Below are 17,542 nucleotides of genomic sequence, written 5' to 3'. Positions count from 1 at the left end.
GCAGGCAGGCCCAGGGGACTTGGTGAAGGAGGGACAGGGAGGATGTCAGGAAGCTAATGGTCCTCAGCCCAGAACTGTTCCTGGGAGCTATGGTGGCCACAGCAGTAAACTCCAGCCCATGTACCTTGCAGTAGAGGCTCTGAAATAAGTTAGTTTCATCATTCCTACTTGTGGAGACTGGTTTGCTTATTGAAGGATTGGCTTAGCCAGCTGGAGGTGAGCTATGGATATCCAGTAGCAGCATCCAATGGCACATCAGGAAGTCATCGCCAGGTCTACTTCTGTCCATAGTCTTTGGACTTGGGGGAGATTGTTCCATTCCCATTTTTATTTTTGTTGTGCTGGGGATTAAACTCAGGGCCAGTGCATAGTAGGCAAATGTTCTGTCTGAGCTACATCCCCAGTACCATATTCTTTACTTTAATGGAATATTTTATTGAAATAATTATAGAATCACATATAGTTGTGAAAAAATTAGACCCTTTATGTATTTTGCCCAGTTTTGTGCCATGGTAACATTTTATAAAATTATGTAGTACACACAGGGTATGGACACAAGGACAAGCCTCCTGCTCTAAATTACCCCGGGTTTCTTGTAACCGAGTGAGTGTTTTACTGTTTCCTCACCCGTGCAGGTTCCTGCAGACCCACCCCAGTCTCTCATGACCCAGACTACCCAGTTTCCATACTACAAGGACCCCTGTTGTTCCTCTATGACCACACCCCTGATATAGTTTTACCCCCCTTAACTCCTGGCAACCATGTATCTGATCTCCATTTATAAAATGTTTTCATTTTAAAATGAAACATAAATGGACCCATATAGTTGGTAACCTTTGGGGATTGGCCTTTTTTATTCCCTATAATCCCTGGAGACTAATCCAAATTATATGGATAGTCACCTTCTGCTGGGCCTGGAGGTACAAGCCTAGAATTCCAGCTGTTCAAGAGGCTGAGATGGGAAAACACAATTTCAAGGCCTACCTGCACTACAGAGTTATTCAAAGTCAGGCTAGGTAACTTAACAAGATCTTGTCTCAAAAAAAAAAAAAAAAAAACAAACAAACCATAGGGCTGGAGAGATGGCTCAGTGGTTAAGAGCACCAGCTGCTTTTGCAGGGGCCCCTGGTTCAGGTTCAGTTCCTAGCACCCATATGGCAGCTAACAACTGTCCATAACTCCAGTTCCAGGGGATCTGACGCCCTCTTCTGACGTTTGTGGGCATTGTACAACATGAGTGCACTCACATATACGCAGGCAATATACTCATACACATAAACTAAAAATAATAAATAAAATATTAAAAAAATAAAAACATGAACAATGGGCCTAGAGAGATGGCTCAGTGGTTAAGAACACTGTCTGCTCTTACAGAGGACCCTGGTTTGGTTTCCAGAACCCACATGGTGGCTAACAACTGCCTGTAACTCCAACTCTTGGGGATCCAATGCCCTCTTCTACCCATTGCAGACATTGCACAACATGGGTATAATACCTGCAAGTAAAACACTCAAACACATAAAATAAAAGTAAATAAACAAAAATTTTAAATAAAATAAAAATATTCCAAAAGTCCACTTATTGCTGAGTAGTATTCCGTATGCTGTTTACCTAGAAAGACTATCTGGGAGGAGTAGTTTTCAGTTATTATAAATAAAGTGCTGTGAACATTCTTGTATAAGTGTTTATATCAACATAAGTTTTATCGTCTCTTTAATAAATGCCTGAGTGTGCAGCTGCCTGCATTTTCATTTCCCCCATATCCTCCTCCTTGCTTCTTTTAGGGCAAGAGATGCAGACACTCATGTCAAAATGGCTGCCAGTCCAACAGCTAGGAAATCTGATGTGTGATGTGCCAGGCCCCTTTGGGATTGACAGAGAGATGGTCTTGATTAGCGATGGTGGCTGGTCATATGTAGGATTGACAGTATCCTCCCAGATCTCTCCTCCAACCCTGATTCTCCATAGAAACATGCATGAAAGGATGTGAATTCAGGGAAGGAGAGGGAGAGTGCTTGGAAGCGGTATTTGTTCTGAAAGTTGGAAGACATGAACTGAAAGCTTGCTGTCTGCTCCCTTGCCCTGGCTGAGTACTGTCCCTCATGCAATCTGTTTTATTTTATTTTATTTATTATTTTGTCTTTGAAATGGACTAGATGGCCTCTAAACTCTCTTAACTTTCACAGTGTCTTTCTGGTCATGGAGGAGAGTGGAAGTTGACCAGTTCACACAAAGACTGAGCCCATTACAACAGCTTTATAAACACAGGCTTCCCACCAACTGTGCTTGATCATCCTCCTTCTTTGGCCATCACAAGCTTTGCTTGAATTCCTGCTCAGTGCAGAGCCCGTGCTGGATGCTAAAGATAAAAAAGCACATAAGTCCCAGGCCCTGGCCTTCAGCAACACAAAACCAAGCCAGAGAGCACTACCCAATTTCATATGCCAGATATGGTTCTGTAAATATATCTCAAGCCTCTTTGTCCTGTTTATGACATGATTAAATGGTATGGCACATTTGATATGACAGTCTATTGCTTTAATAGAGCCCAGAGTAAGATAAGATTAAAAGAAGTGCCACAAAGGAAACCAGGAGAATCTTTCATCTCTAGTAAGTAATGAAGACAGACCCCAGATATGAGAAAGGTCTGGTTCTAAGTAGTGCAATCAGATTATATAAGGCTATAATGAGCTTGACACAGTTGTATTTCCATATACAGCTCTCAATACCTAGCCCTCACCCAAAGGTATAGTAGCCACCTCCACTTGAATGATGAGGAACTTGGATATAAACTTCTAGTCACCAGCCAGTCCCTGGGAAGGATCATCAGGGACTTCTACTAGTCAGTGCTCCTTGCTAGAGAGGGTAGTGACAGGGCTGACTTGCTAGCCTTTCTCCCCCAGATTCTCCTTTTCATTCTCTTCATCTATAGGAATAGTCATCCTTGAACTTACAGGAAAATCATCCAGGCTTGAATCCTGGCCCCTTCTTTCCCTTTAAAGGCCAGAGAAAAGAGCTGAATTGTCCCTGCAAGAAAATACTAGCCAGTGGGGGACTTCTCAGGAAACAGGACATCATATGTCCTTGGTGCTTTTGTTGACAGTCCATGGCCTCCTTTTAGCAAAAGAACCAGCCCAAGTAGCATAGTTGAGACATTCAGGGAGAAGGTAGCAAGAAATAGGAATTCTGGGGAAAGTCCAGTCTAGAGTTATATGCAGATGTGGCCAGAGGCAGGAAGAGGGTCTGCCAGCCCAGAATGGGACTGTAACTCTCATGGGCTCCTCTGCTTCCCATCACAAGAGCTGGAGCTGGTTCTAGATCTACAGAGCTCAAGCCAGCAGAATCCTTCTCCAGCCCCAGACTCTTCTTGTTCCTCTCTTTTTGCTATACTGCTGCCATGCCTGACAGTCATTAGGAAAAAGGACAGCCAGGATGTACAGTGTGTCCAGCCTCTTTCATCCCCTCAGCAAGTAGGAAACCTTGCAAGCCCTCTTATGGGGTGACCATCTCTGCTGTAGACTTCCTCAGAGAACGTTTCGGTTGTCCTAGGCTAGGTAAAGTCAAAGTGGTATATGGAGTCACCTATGTATACACTATACCCTTTCCTCTGCCATGCACATCATAGTAGACATATATTGACACATCCATGCATAGATCCACTCCCCAAAACAGATGCATACTTGTCAATACATTTATTAAAGATACATTTAAAAGATTTAGGACCTCCTGTATACTAGGCACTGGAGATATATCAATAAATAAAGCAAAACCTTCTGCCCTCAAGGGCTTTACATTCTAACACTGAAGAGAAATGGGAGCAAGGTAAATATATAAAATGCATGCGGGCTGGAGAAATGGCTCAGTGGTTAAGAGCACTGACTGCTCTTGCAGTGGACCCAGGTTCGATTCCCAGCACTCACATGGCAGCTATGAACCATCCTTAACTCCAGTTCCAGGGAAATCCAAAGCCCTCTTCTGATTTCCGTGGCACTGCACGACATGGGTGCATGCAGGCAATTCACTTGTACACATAAAATAAAAATAATAAATAAAATATTTTTAAAAAATGTATGCTACCGTGTGTATATGTGGGTGTGGGTATGTGCCATAATACATATGTGGAGGTCAGAGTTATTTTGATATATCACAGTGAAAGATTTATCGTCCTCTTTTTTTTTTTTTTTTTTTTTTTTTTTAAAAAAAAAAAAAAAAAAAAAAAAAAAAAGTATGCTACCTTAGTGATAAATGCTATGAGAAAAAAGAATGCCAGGGAACCAACCACACTGCAGCCTAGGAGAGAATCAGGACAGCTAGCACATACTGTCCTCTAGGGACCCTGTAGTCCCGTTAGAGACAGGAAATACTCAACTGAACTGCACATGCGATTGTGCAGTACTTAGAAAAGGTCATGAAAGCTTCAAGAGGAGAACTTGAAAAAGTGGTATTTCTTCTGGCAAGACTCCATCTAGGCCGAAGACATGTGTGAAGAATCCTAGGGGTTCTGAACATGGCTGAGCTGCACAAAGGAGCTATGCAGCATCTCAGAGCCAGTCTGGGATCTAGACACTGAGATGTATAGGCTATAGAGGCTTTTCCCCTTTATCAGGGAAGCCACTCACTGTCAGGCTTGCTCTTTTTGTGTCTTAATCTCCCTCACTCTCTTGTTTGTCTCTATCAATCACAGAAGGCCCGCCTTGCCAGGATCCGTGTGGCCAAAACAGGAAGCTCCAATGCCTACCTGCACAGCAAGCGCAATGGGCTCCTCAACGAGGCCCTGGAGCTGACGGTAGGTGCCTGGAAGACCTGACAGAGGAGATAAGGTGGAAACAAACTTGTTTTTACATTCACAGGCACCAGCACTACCCCCATCCCAAACTCCAGTTTATATCCTAAGGGAAACATGTTTCCAAACATCCCCGCCAAACACACCTCTCCCATATACTTATTACCACTACCCATAAACTAGCTGTTCACAAGGGCCACCAACCCAAGACCAGCATGTTTTATACTGACCCTAAAATTTGCCTCTTCAACACCTTTCTCATGTCTTCCTACCTTCTGTGGAAAAATGAAGGGGCTGGAGAGAGGAGAAGACACCAGCCTCACACCCAGTCCCTCTTCTTTCTCTCTAGGGCACCCCAGAAGAGGAGCACATGGGCAAGACCACCTCACTCATTGAGAGCCAGCACCACCATCTGCTGCACTGCCTAGAAAAGACCACTGTGAGTCCCAGCCTCCTCCCACCTCATCCCTGACCTTTTCCAAAGGCTGTATGCTCATCCTCAAACTAGGCCAGAAGTCAGTGTGTCCCCTTCTGATCCAAAAATCAGTGACAATGTCTATCAGCCTCCAGAAAGAAGACCCTAGGGAGTGGGAGAAGATCACCAGAGTAAGAGGCAGAGCTGTGTCCTGTAGTAGCATAGAGTAGGCCACCCCCTTAGCCCTCCCACACGCCCCTCAACACCACCTCCCATAGCATGTACCTTGATTTCTGAAGGCTAAGAACTCTGTCTTTCCATTTCTCAGTTCCAGTGAGCATCATCCTGCAAAACTCAAGCTGATTTTACTTACACAGAACAGTAGAGAAGAGTGTATTCCAGGGCTGGGTTGATATACTCCATGGGTCCCTTTGTGCCTACATTCCACTCGGCACAGAAGGCAGTAAATGAAGGAGGTAGTATATATATTTCTCTAGTCAAGAATTTATCAGTCCCCATCCCACTCAGTCACCCAGCAATTTTGTAGGGCGTTCAGATTGTGGAAGGCAGATTGCTAAAGGAGATAAGGTGCCACAGCTGGAATGGGAATGATGCTTGTGCCTCATCAACATCCTGAAAGGAAGGGCAGTAGGGCCAACCCTGAACCCTTGGCAAAAAGTGCTAGGAATAGCAGGGAGGGGGCAGAATAGATAAACCAAAGTGAACCTCTTGCTTGTTCCTTTCCAGAAATGCCCTACCCAAAAAGCTGAGAGTCAGGGCTTAACACATTATGGAAAAGAACTTTGTAATTCCTAGTACTGCATATCCAGATGCGAGATGACTCTTAATCTGAGCCAAACATGGATACTATGGACGCTTCGAAGTTGAACCCAGTGAGGTCTTCCAAATGGGAAGGTTGCTCTGCAAACCCAGATCCCAAGACTTATCATCAAGACCATATATGCATATCTAGAAGTTCTCTTAAGGACACTGAGCTTGCCAACGGGATAGGCCCAGACCCCACTGCCCTTTCCAAGTTGCATGTGCTAGGTGGAATGTGTGAACTGGAAGGACATGGGGAAAAGTATTTGGGTTTGAAGAACTGGAATGTTGGCATTGAAGAAATGGGATTGGGGGATTAAGAGACGGAATGCTGGCATTGAAGGGGTAGAATGCTGAATTTGAGGGAAAGAATGTTGGCTGGTAGGGTGGGATGTTGGGACTAAAGCTCGGGAATGCTGGATTTTAGGGAAGGAATGTGGGACACTGGGGTGGAATGTTGGGATTAGAAAAAGAAGAATGTTGGTATGGAAAGAGTGACTGCTGAGTTCAGCAGGCTCCTGTTGGAACCAAGGGATGGAATGTTGGGAGGCAGAATGCTGGGAACAAGGGTTGGAATGTTGAACTCAGAGGGTGGAATGCTGGGATTGAGAGACTGAATGTCAAAACTGGCTTGAGAATGCTGGAATGTACAATCAATGGTGTTTCTATCTTCTGTTGGCATGTTGTCCTGTAGGGGTTGTCCTATCTTGTGGATGATCCCCTGTTATCTGTACGAACCTCCACCATCAAGGTATAACTTTTTAAAAATTCAATTGATGTTTTTCTCTCTGAATTTTGAGTCTGTGGATCTCCTCCTTTTACCCTTGTCTGGTTCTCTGCATGTGCTGTTGATTCTTCCTGGGCTGATCCTGTCTCTGCTGTCACACCCAGTACCAGCTCAGGCTTCCAGAACTCTTGCACCTGAACTACCTAGTTGCCTTTCCCATTCCCTCTTTTGACCTCCCCAGAGGCTTGGAGGGGGGCAGTGGAACATGACTCCAAGGTCGGTCTCCTAAGGAGTGCCCATGTGCCTCACCTCTCTATGCCACCTTCCCAGTTCCCTGGGAACTGCTGGTATTAGCTGTCAGGGGCTCCCTCTCTGAATTCTATTCTTACACTTCTCTGACTTTCTCTTTACTCTGACAGCCTTGGCCAGACTGACAACGCCATAGAATTTTAGTAGCCTTGGCCAACTAGCCATTTTTGAGTTGTCCTGGGTTTAGCTACAAGCCATCCCATGGCCTACAGTCAGAAGACTGTTAACATTCCTTCCCATGCTTACACTTGACATAGGGAATCCTATACCTCCAGGTAGTTAAGGATCCGTATGCCATAATCAGGCAAAAAGAAAAAAATAATTAAAAGAAATCATACCCCTGGCAGTTTGACCCCCTTGGCCTTCAAAAGCAATGCCCTCCCAATTCTGTGAATGACCCAACACCTTTAAAAACTTATACCATACCCTTAAGATTCATAAGATGTGCAAAGATGACCTAGCAGACTCATATTCAGTGGCTTCACAGCCTACAAAGGACATTTTGATTCAAGTTCTGATGATGCCACTGATTCCCTCCATGTCCTCTGGGTACCTTCTGCTCAAAGCTGTAGATGAGGTATATGACACATAATGATTAACAACTGTGCTCCTACCCTTCAGTCTGATGGCCAGGGCTGCCAATTTCATTCTTTTGCTATTGATACCTGTGGGGAAAAAAAAAACCATCTGTGATCGAGGCATCTGGGAGTCCTTTATTCAAGGCCCAGAACAGAGACAGGCAGCCATACAGAGAACGGGGCTTGTGCCCCTCCTCCTCCCTCCTCTTTCCTACCTCTTTTCCTTCTGCCTCCCACAGAACCACGAGTTTATTGATGAGCAGATGTTTGAGCAGAACTGTATGGAGAGCTCAATGCAGAACTACCCATCCACAAGAAGTCCTTCTCTGTCCAGTCATTCGGGCCTCACCACCACCTGCTGCTCCCGTCGCAGTAAGAAGACCACACACCTGCCCAACTCTAATCTGCCAGCCACTCGCCTGCGCAGCATGCAAGAGCTCAGCACGATCCACATCCAGGGCAGTGAGCAGCCCTCGCTCACCACCAGGTGGGTGGCTCCCATCCCACCATCTCCAAAGGCTTGAGTCATTCTCTTCCCAGAATTAAACAATTTTAGCCTTAGGAGGACCTTGAGGATCCCCTAGTGGCTCCCCTTATCTACTACGTGGGATCCCCATCTTCCTTCTCATCCTTCAAAGTTAACCCAATGGCCTTCATAGGCTGTTGGATGATACTATAGCAGTTTAGGTCAAAAGTGGGTTAGGTAGTAGGGAATAAACTCAAAAAGAATCCAAAAATTCAGAGGATGGACCGTGATCATTTGCCTAAGGAAATAAATTTCCTAGCTGTGTTATACATGGCTTATCCCAGACTGAGTGTGAATCCCAGATTGACTTTGCCTTCTCTTCTCTGTTTATATTTAAGCCATTTCCTACCACTTTCAAATAAGTTGCAGAACATCCAGGCAAAATAAATGTCAAATGTCACAAGTGATCAGTCCATAACCACTGGAAAGAAGTCCCCTCTAAATCCCAAAGCCCAGCTACATGACTTTGTAATTGATAATTAGACTGAGCAATTTCAAGCTGGTTACTAAAGGCAGAGATAGAGTTCCTATGAGCTAGAAATGCAAGAGGTCAGGGAATATTTGGGGTGCCAGTAAGCAGGAACCATCACCAACTCTCTCTTTTCTATCCCAGTCGCTCTAGCCTTAATTTGAAAGCAGACGACGGACTGAGACCAAACTGCAAAACATCCCAGATCACCACAGCCATCATCAGCATCCCCACTCCCCCAGCTCTAACCCCAGAAGGGGAAAGTCGGCCACCTCCTTCCAGCCCAGGCCCTAACACGAACATTCCTTCCATAGCCAGCAATGTCGTCAAGGTCTCTGCCTTGTAAAATCACTGGACGGAGGGTCAGAGGGGGTAGTGGGGAGTAAAAGGGGCTGGCATGTTGGTGGGTGGCCACTGGGACCACTCCCTCCCCTTTTCCCACTATTTCTGTGTGCCCCATTGCACCCCTAGCACTGAGACTTGTGTCTGGGGGGAAAAAAGAGGCAGCACAGGATACCTGGGGTTCCTGCTGCTGGTGTGGACACAGCCCTGTGACATTGCATCTTGCTGGAGCCAGAGGAAGGGAGGGGGTGGGTAGGGGATGGGCTGTTAGGGGGTGTAGGCTGCTTACCAGGATAGGGCCTTGGTGGGGGCACCTCAGACCAAATAACAATTGTTTCTGGAGACCCCAGTGAGGAAAACAAAAGACCAAGAGAAGCACAGAGGCCGAGCCGTCACATGCAAAACAGGAAGAAAATATAACACTGTGTATTTAAGCACCTTTTTCAAGGATCTTAATGGATAATATTTATTCATGGGAAAAGGTGGAAAACAAAATCACCAATGGATTTTGTGAAATGTTTTTCTCCATGGACCCAATATCTTTAAACCAAAACAATGCATTTTGTGAGGTTGGTTTTTATTTTATCTCCTTTTATAGCAAAAGCTTTTAGGCTCAAAGTCAGTTATTGCTGAGTTCTCTCTCCATTCTCCAGGTGAGTGGGGTCACCTTTGCCTGGGCCCACCTTGCCCACCTGACCTGCACAGAGCTGTGAAGCAACCACACAGCAACCCTTATGCTCTGTCTGTCACTTGTCTCTGTATCTCTGTGCTTCCCCCTGGCTGTTTGTGTCCAACCATCTGTCTCTCAGGATCCAGGGATCCTGAGACGTGCTAGTAGAGCCTTCTCTGTCACTGCCAAGTACCACAGACTTGTGCCTGGGAGTCAGGCCTGAGTGAATGCAAATACAGAGGAGGAAGTTATGAAGCCAAAGTAGGGAGGTTTTAAGGGTGAGGTAAGTCTACTTTATGCACAGAGGTGCTTCCCTTGTGATTGGACCCACTGGTGTTTGCAGTCTGCTGTGAGAGGAGACAGAGAATGGTCATGTTTATCACACTGAGTCTTGAAAAAGGAAATAGCAACTTCCGAAAAGTGGTCGTCTTTGCTGTGTGCCAGTGAGAAGACTGAAGAACCTAGGCTTGCAGCTGCCACCAGCCCCATGGCACCTTGCTATGTACCCCTTTCAGAATCCACCCAAAAGCCCATGTAGAGCTCTGCCCCGAGGCCCCAAGAGAAGTTTCTTCCAGCAAGAACAATGGAATGGGACCAAGTTTTCTGACTTACAGCCTGGGGCAGTTTCTAGGAGGCTGTGGAAGGTTAAATCTGTGTGCCTCTCCAAGAATGCCCTTCCAAAGCAAGAAATCAAGAAAGAGATTCTAGATGATTCTTACTTGGTCTGAAAGCTGCCTCGAGGTCTGAAGTGCCTTCTGGCCTGATCTCTGAAGACAGCTGAAAGAGAAGCATTGATCATCTCCCTGTTAATGAGGGAGTGAAGATTACTTCTTGAAAATTCAGGCAGATTTGTGTTCAAGTATATGCCTGCTATTGGGGCTCAGAATAGTATTTCTGAGATCTTCCCAATCATTTGCAGAACTTGCAGCAGAATAGATGGAACTCGGGGTTAGTGACAAGAACCCTTTCCCACCCTCTTCAACCCCAACTAACCTACTGCAATTTCTGAAGCCTGGGCTCTGAGATACATGAGTTCCTCCTTATCCATTCTATGGCTCATTGGTAAACTGTCCATTTGCAACTCAAAATTTCTCTGCCTACCATAGCTATCTAGATGAGTTTCTAAATGAGGACCCTTCAAACACTTATGGGACTCCCTTATGACCCCAGCTCCAGTGACTGTAGGCAGAGGAAGTCAAGGCATTTTGAGGTGGCACCTAAGCAGACAGTGGGCAGAAGGGCAGAGGAAAGGAACCTTCTTTACATCTTTATCTCCTTGTGCTTATCTGCAGGGATCACTAACAACAGTCATCTTTTCTCTGGGTCTAGCCTCAAGGATTTCCCCTTATCATAGTAATGGGGTAATTCCTGCTCTTTGAGTTACTACTGTAAGAAAACAGAAAAGCATTACATCCAACTTTAGAAAAATACATATGCACACACACACACACACACACACACACACACACACACACACAAAACCATATCCAACAACGGGTACTTAAATTCATTTACTTCATACAGTATATCCGTCAAGGCAGAGAGCTAAGCCGAACTCCATTTTAGAGGAACAGTAAAAGACAGAAAAGGACCTTTCTTTTGAGAGGATGGGCCATGGGACAAAGGAATGTCTAGTGCATTATACATCTAAGAACTAAGTGGGATAAGGGATATAGAGTTAAAAAAAAAGAATACTGTTGTATTCACATGTAAACTGCCATACATCATCTAAGAACAAATCATTACGTGGTTGGAATGATGACTGATTCAACCAAGGATTTCCATGTCACCTGGACAATGCACCAACAGAACATATTTGTAGTTCTCATGAAAATGAATACATTTTAAAAATCATGTCCTTAGGCCGGGCGTGGTGGCGCACGCCTTTAGTCCCAGCACTTGGGAGGCAGAGGCAGGCGGATCTTTGTGAGTTCGAGGCCAGCCTGGTCTACATAGTGAGTTCCAGGACAGCTGGGGCTACAAGGAGACCCTGTCTCAAAAAGACAAAAAAAAATCATGTCCTTAACAATTCCATTTTTAATAACTTGAGTGAGCTCAACCTTTGAATTGCTTCAATTTCATCTCCAAAGCCCATACTATGCCAGTTCCTAAAAGAACATTAGACCATCTTCATCATCATTTCCCCACTGCAGCGTTGGCCAGGGTAAGGGACACAGCTCACCTGTGCTCAAAGATATAAACCCAGGAAAACAGCTCACAGTCATATGCCTGCTAAAGGGTATTTGTAAGTAAACACAGGTGGCAAAAGTACACTGAATCAGCTTAAGAAGTCTAACTCATTGGCTAGTGAGTGAAAAACGAGGATACCACAATTTTCTGGGGACCAACAGCTTTCTGGTGCAGTGACTCTTGAGCTTCATGGTCCATGAACCATTTTAGAATAACAGAAGGGGGCTGGAGAGATGGCTCAGCAGCTAACTGGATGCTCTTGCAGAGGACGGATTTTGATTCCCCGTACACACATGGCAGATAACAACCATCTGTAACTCCGGTTCCAGGGGATCTGATGCCCTCTTCTGACCTCCACAGGCACTTCATTCATGTGATACAATTACATATGGGCTGGCAAAACACTCATACCTTAAAAAATAATAAGATAAATAGGTTCTCAAAACCACTCTATTAGGGGAGGTTATAAAAAAGACAAAAATTAAAGGCCTAAGGCTACATTCAAATAATAAATGGATATTTGGGAAATATAGTATACCAGACCTAGAAGAGATTAAAGAATATCCAATTCATTTTACAGCATAGAAAGCTGAGGTTCAGAGAACTTGATTCCTTCAAGGTAATGCAGTCATTTAAGGATGGAGTTGGGACCAGATCATAAGAGCCTTGGTTACTGGTCTAATGTTTTATCCAGCACACCCGTTGCCTCTCAGAGTTAATGTGTGTGTGGAGAGCCATCAAAGATGCCATGTCGTAACTGGACAGTCTTGTGTAAATGTCAACACAACTTGGGCATAGCCCTTGGAAATCACCTGACTGTACTAATACAAATTAGACTTTGGACACCACCATTCCCTGGGTAGAACCAACTATTAGCTATCAATTCTATCTAAAATGGGTGAACTCATGAATAGTCAAGATTTTTCAATCAAATGTTCTTAATGAAAAGGAGGCTTGGACAGTGACATTTCAAAGCATACCTTTCCTTTCAATTCTTACTACAATCTGTGAAAGTAGTGGGTCACTTTAGTAAGTCCTCAATTCAGAGAGAAGAAATGGACACAAAGAAGTAGAATGATTCACCCAAGGTACATGGCAAGGTAGTGACAGAATCATGATTCAATCCAGGACTTAGACATCATGTCTGGGAGTGTTCTACATAATGCTCCATGGCTCTGAGACTTGCTCATATTTTTAAAACCTGAATTTCAAAGGTGGTGATTAGGGGAGTAAACATTCCCTTTAGAACCACCCTGAAGCAGCAGGCCTTCCTGAAACAAACCATTATTTCTCTCTCATTACTGATTTTCCTAACTAGTCTCAAGCTCAGGACTAACTGTACAGAACCCCTTTCAAAAGACCAATAGATAGTCTCAACAACAGTTGAATATATTAGTCTACAACCACATAATTTGAACAGATGTGAAAGAGGGTAGTTGATGATCCATGATTAGTAAGTCACCTATGGAACTGCCGAGGACTTTAGCCATTTGTTTTTCTCCTGCAGTTCAAGATCATGTCATTTTCTTGTTAGAGTGCAGGTATACCTACCTGGAAGCATTATATGCCTAGATTGTTTTCCTTGTCTTTTTTAAAAAATAGAAGTAGTGGCTGAAATTGAGCTAGCACTAGATTTGAAATTACTAATGGATTCCAGTCGTTCAGGCTCCCTCACATCAATTAGTAGGTAACTAAGTAAGGCAGAAGGATCCCAATACTGTTCATTTGAGGCAATATTAGTTTCTCTTTTATACTAGTTGGTATGGTAACCATGGTAACAGGAACAGGCGAAACTTTTATTTCCCTCTCTGATTTCCTAACAAATTCTCATTATTTGCAAAGCTTTAAAATGATGGGATAAAGGAAAAGCATTGTCATGACCCATGATATTTGGAGCCCAAAAAGCATCATGAAGCATCATTAGAACCAAGAGAAAGTGGCTATCAGAAAACAAAGCATCTTTTTAAAGGGGTTCCTTATGGGTCTTGTTTTCTATTCAGGATGTTCTATGTTTGCTCATCAAGTGTGGGAATGACATTTATCGTAGCAGGTTATTTAAACTACACTGGCTGATGTCACGCCAACCAGTGTAGGGCACTGACCCAAGTCTTGGGAAGTCCTTGGACCAATGGACTATTTTACAAACCTGGGAGGTGGGAGGGGTGGTATATTTTTGATAATCAGACATTCCAGTGTTTTCCTCAGAGGTCACACTCTCCCATTAATGTTATTGTGAAAAACATCAAGTGTGTTCTTTTCTATTTTCGTATAATACTGGGCTTTGCTTACCAACATCACAATGGCAAAGAAATATACTGTACAAAACTGCAAGAAGAGAAACATGTGAAACCTTTTTGTGGGAGAAAAAAGCTCTTAAGTTTCTTGTTGTCTTCTTTTGAAACTGTAGTGCATATGTTAAAACATGTATATCATTTACAGTACTGAGTCGTGTGCCACTGCTGTACCTGATGTATCCAATCTGGATTAAACAAACTATGTGCCACAAACTCAAGTATGAAGTTTCTTTTAACAGTTCTCTTTTCCTTCCAAAAGTATAGTCTTACACAAGGAAACTTTCTACCCTGGTAGAGAAGTGACAGAATCTTAGGTGCGTGGAGGCATAGTATGACCACTGTGACTTCCTGAAGTCCCTTGCCTGCCTGTACACGACAGTTATGTTCACTGCTGAACAGACACTGGACTGAATTTGTCTGCTCTATGATTCTCTTTCAAGGCCCAAGCCTCTGCTACTAAGCAGAAACCTTCATATATCAGTACTGGCTCTGCTGAGGCTACCTGTAACATTTACTCCATCCATACCAAGGTCTCAAACAAACAAGAAAACATCAAAAGTACATGCTAGAGGAGAGTAGAAATCTTGGGAATCTGGTAACGAGCCTCAACCTCAGGTTCTGTCATGTATTTGTGACTTTGCATCAGTCCCTTGCTTTCTCTCCCTTTCAGTTAGTTGATTTTAGAAGCAGGGGGATTAGGTACCTTGAAGATCTTTCTAGCCTTAACAGTTCTGATTAAGGGGATGAAATAAGCAGAAATGTTCATGTTTCACCATGCAGCAACAAAAATTGAAATCCTTTTCATTTCTCCACAAACACCAGATCCTAGGCAATGAATACAGTAAAGGAAAAAGACAGCAAGGCCAAACTGGGATGCCCAAAGGTCCTTCAAATCCTTGTGAAATTCATTCTTATCACTGAAGCTGACATCCTTACCACCCACTAGGTGTCACTACAGACCCATAGCTGAAATAATCTGGAGAAAACTGGAAATTTAGAGTGTACGCAACAGTTTTTTTCATGAAAAAGTACACAATGTGGGGCTGGAAGATGGCTCAATGGGTAATGCCCATGCAGACAAACCTGACCAGGACCCATGGGGTGGAAAGAACAGACTCCTTGAAGTTATACCAGGGTGCATGCATACACATACACACACATTATATTTATCTATCTATCTATATAGATAGATATAACATGCACTTGTTCAAAGGCAAACATTCTACCAAAACAATAATCTTGTAATTAGAGATGCCACCAGTAACTATCAGAAATGTAAGAGGGCTCATACTTAAGAAGAAAGAAGAAAACCCCTAAACCTATGAGTACTATCATTCTATCGTTTATGTTGAATTATTTTTAATATTCTATGCCTGAAACTGATCTTTTAAAAACATGTTTTAAAACTTAGCAAATTTGGAAAATATTACTTTTAATTAACTTAAAAGATAATTTGTATTCTCAGAATTATCCAAAGAAGAGGGTTAGACAAACGGCTTAGCAGCTGAGTGCTTGCTGCTCTTCAAGAGGACTCAAGTTTGGTTTCCAGCACCCAAGTTGGGCAGTTTACAACTGCCTATAACTCCCAGAGATTCAACACCCTCTTCTCCCAGCAGGCACCCACAAACACATGGCATGCACATACAAATACGCACAAATAAAATCTTTTTTTAATATTATTTTTTAGAAGAAGCATATCATTACAGCTTTAACATACCCAATAACAGTTTCCAGAGAAAAGACACAGCTCCTTCAAAAGTGGCTATAAAATTTCTAGGTTTGTTGTTGAATTAATACAGTTATACAATATTGAACTCAGTATAAGCTCGGTAATGAAGAAAAGTTACATTTCAGAGGGTTGAGTGACTGGGAAGGGTATAAGGATAATAAACAGGCACAGCTAGCTCTTTCATACTCATAACTCTTTGTATACCTACTTCTTTTCTCTAATCTGTATGTATCTATTACTAGTCATAATCGGTTGCACTTGGATCCTTGGCGCCTGTGTATGTCTGTAAAGTCATTGGGTAGATTTCAGTGGTAATGTTCATCACCTCTACTAATTAACATTACGTAAACTTTTATGCTTCCTCCTCAAATATAATACATTTTTAAAAATTTACACAACTGGTGACACACAGACATTGTCTGAGAATTGCCCAAGCCCAAGTGGCACATCTACAATGCAACCTACACACCTAAGGATAACAGAAGGATCATAGAGCAAGGGGTAGAGAGAACACTAATGCATCTCTCAATTCTCAATTAAGCTCCCTTATGCAACAGAGGGCCAGGAACACAAAGGTCACAAATGGCCAAAGCATGGAGAATAAGAGTTTTCAGAGTGTGGGTCCTTGGCTAGGACTTTTATATTAAACTCCACCCACCTAGGGCTCAGCAACCATTGCAGAAGAGGAGCAGAACAATTCTAAGATCCAGGGAGGAAGTGCACAACCATATGGCAATAGAGTCCTACAAGCTCTTGCGACCTTGTTCATACAAACCTACAGCAACGGTGTCAGCATGCACAAGAAAGACCTATGCAAATTCAAGCAGACAAAACCCCAGCACAGCACTGTAGAAATGGACAGCAGGCCCCAATCTAAGAACTATTGGCAGCTGATTACTTCTGGGTGAGGAAAAGCTGATCTTCTTAAAGGGAGGGACTTTAGATAGGCTGCCTAGACCCCAGTGGATGAAATTGCACTGAGGAATGTCTGGGTTGCCAACAACAGAGTGGACAGTAGCAGGGATGTCAGAGTATAAGGGCTCTAGTGGGGGGAGGGAGGCTATGGGAGGGTGCCATCTGGGAAGTGGGTGTATAGTTGAGTAAGATGGTTTGGGATGTTCTGTGTGATATACACACACAGAAAAAAAAATCTTTGTAAAAATTATTCAAAGATCCAAGTTTCCCAAAGATTTCTACATTTTAATACTGAAAACTTAATTCAAGCTTAACATGAATAGTTAGTAATGAATGGATTAAAGTTTTTAAAAATTCAGGCATTTAACCAGTTTGTAATCGGCTCTCCAAATAACCTGGACTTATAAACTTTTTTAACATTTATTTTTTTATGTCTAAGATTGTATTGCTTGTGTGTAAATGCACCCCTGTCATGCAATGCCTATGAAGGTCAAAAGAGGGTGTCAGATTCCCTGGAACTGGAGTTACGGATGGTTGTTGTTAACTGCCATGTGAATGCTGGGATTCAAACCTGGATCTTCTGCAAGAGCAGCCAGTGCTCTTAACTGCTGAGTCATCTCTCCAGCCCCATAAACTCTCATAAATTTTAATTATCCTTTTCACAAAGTATTTTCTCTTCATTATGAATAATATAACAATCAAATATTGCAATGAATCCTAAACACCTAATCCAATGTCTCATTTTATCGAAACAATTGGATTCTGAGAGGTTT

General features: G+C 43.2%; 1 protein-coding gene across 3 annotated transcripts in view; it reads left to right on the top strand.

The window, feature by feature from the left end:
* The window catches only part of Kcnd3 (potassium voltage-gated channel subfamily D member 3), a 221,387-nt gene extending 207,049 nt beyond the window's left edge, over positions 1 to 14,338 (top strand). For 2 of the 3 annotated variants that reach the window (XM_008833958.3, XM_008833956.3), the window contains exons 4-8: positions 4,685 to 4,786; positions 5,133 to 5,222; positions 6,715 to 6,771; positions 7,874 to 8,121; positions 8,774 to 14,338. In XM_008833958.3, coding sequence (XP_008832180.1) covers positions 4,685 to 4,786; positions 5,133 to 5,222; positions 6,715 to 6,771; positions 7,874 to 8,121; positions 8,774 to 8,975 — 699 coding nt within the window. In that variant the 3' untranslated portion in view covers positions 8,976 to 14,338. The remainder of the gene's footprint in view (positions 1 to 4,684; positions 4,787 to 5,132; positions 5,223 to 6,714; positions 6,772 to 7,873; positions 8,122 to 8,773) is intronic. The other variant, XM_029563981.1, reaches the window with a different exon arrangement.
* The last annotated feature ends 3,204 nt before the right edge of the window (positions 14,339 to 17,542 follow it).

This window comes from Nannospalax galili, unplaced genomic scaffold, assembly GCF_000622305.1.
Source record: "Nannospalax galili isolate Female #2095 unplaced genomic scaffold, S.galili_v1.0 scaffold475, whole genome shotgun sequence".
In the NCBI taxonomy this organism is placed as follows: Eukaryota; Metazoa; Chordata; class Mammalia; order Rodentia; family Spalacidae; genus Nannospalax; species Nannospalax galili.
Note: the sequence above shows the minus strand (reverse complement) of the source record. Positions and strands in the feature narration are given on the sequence as shown.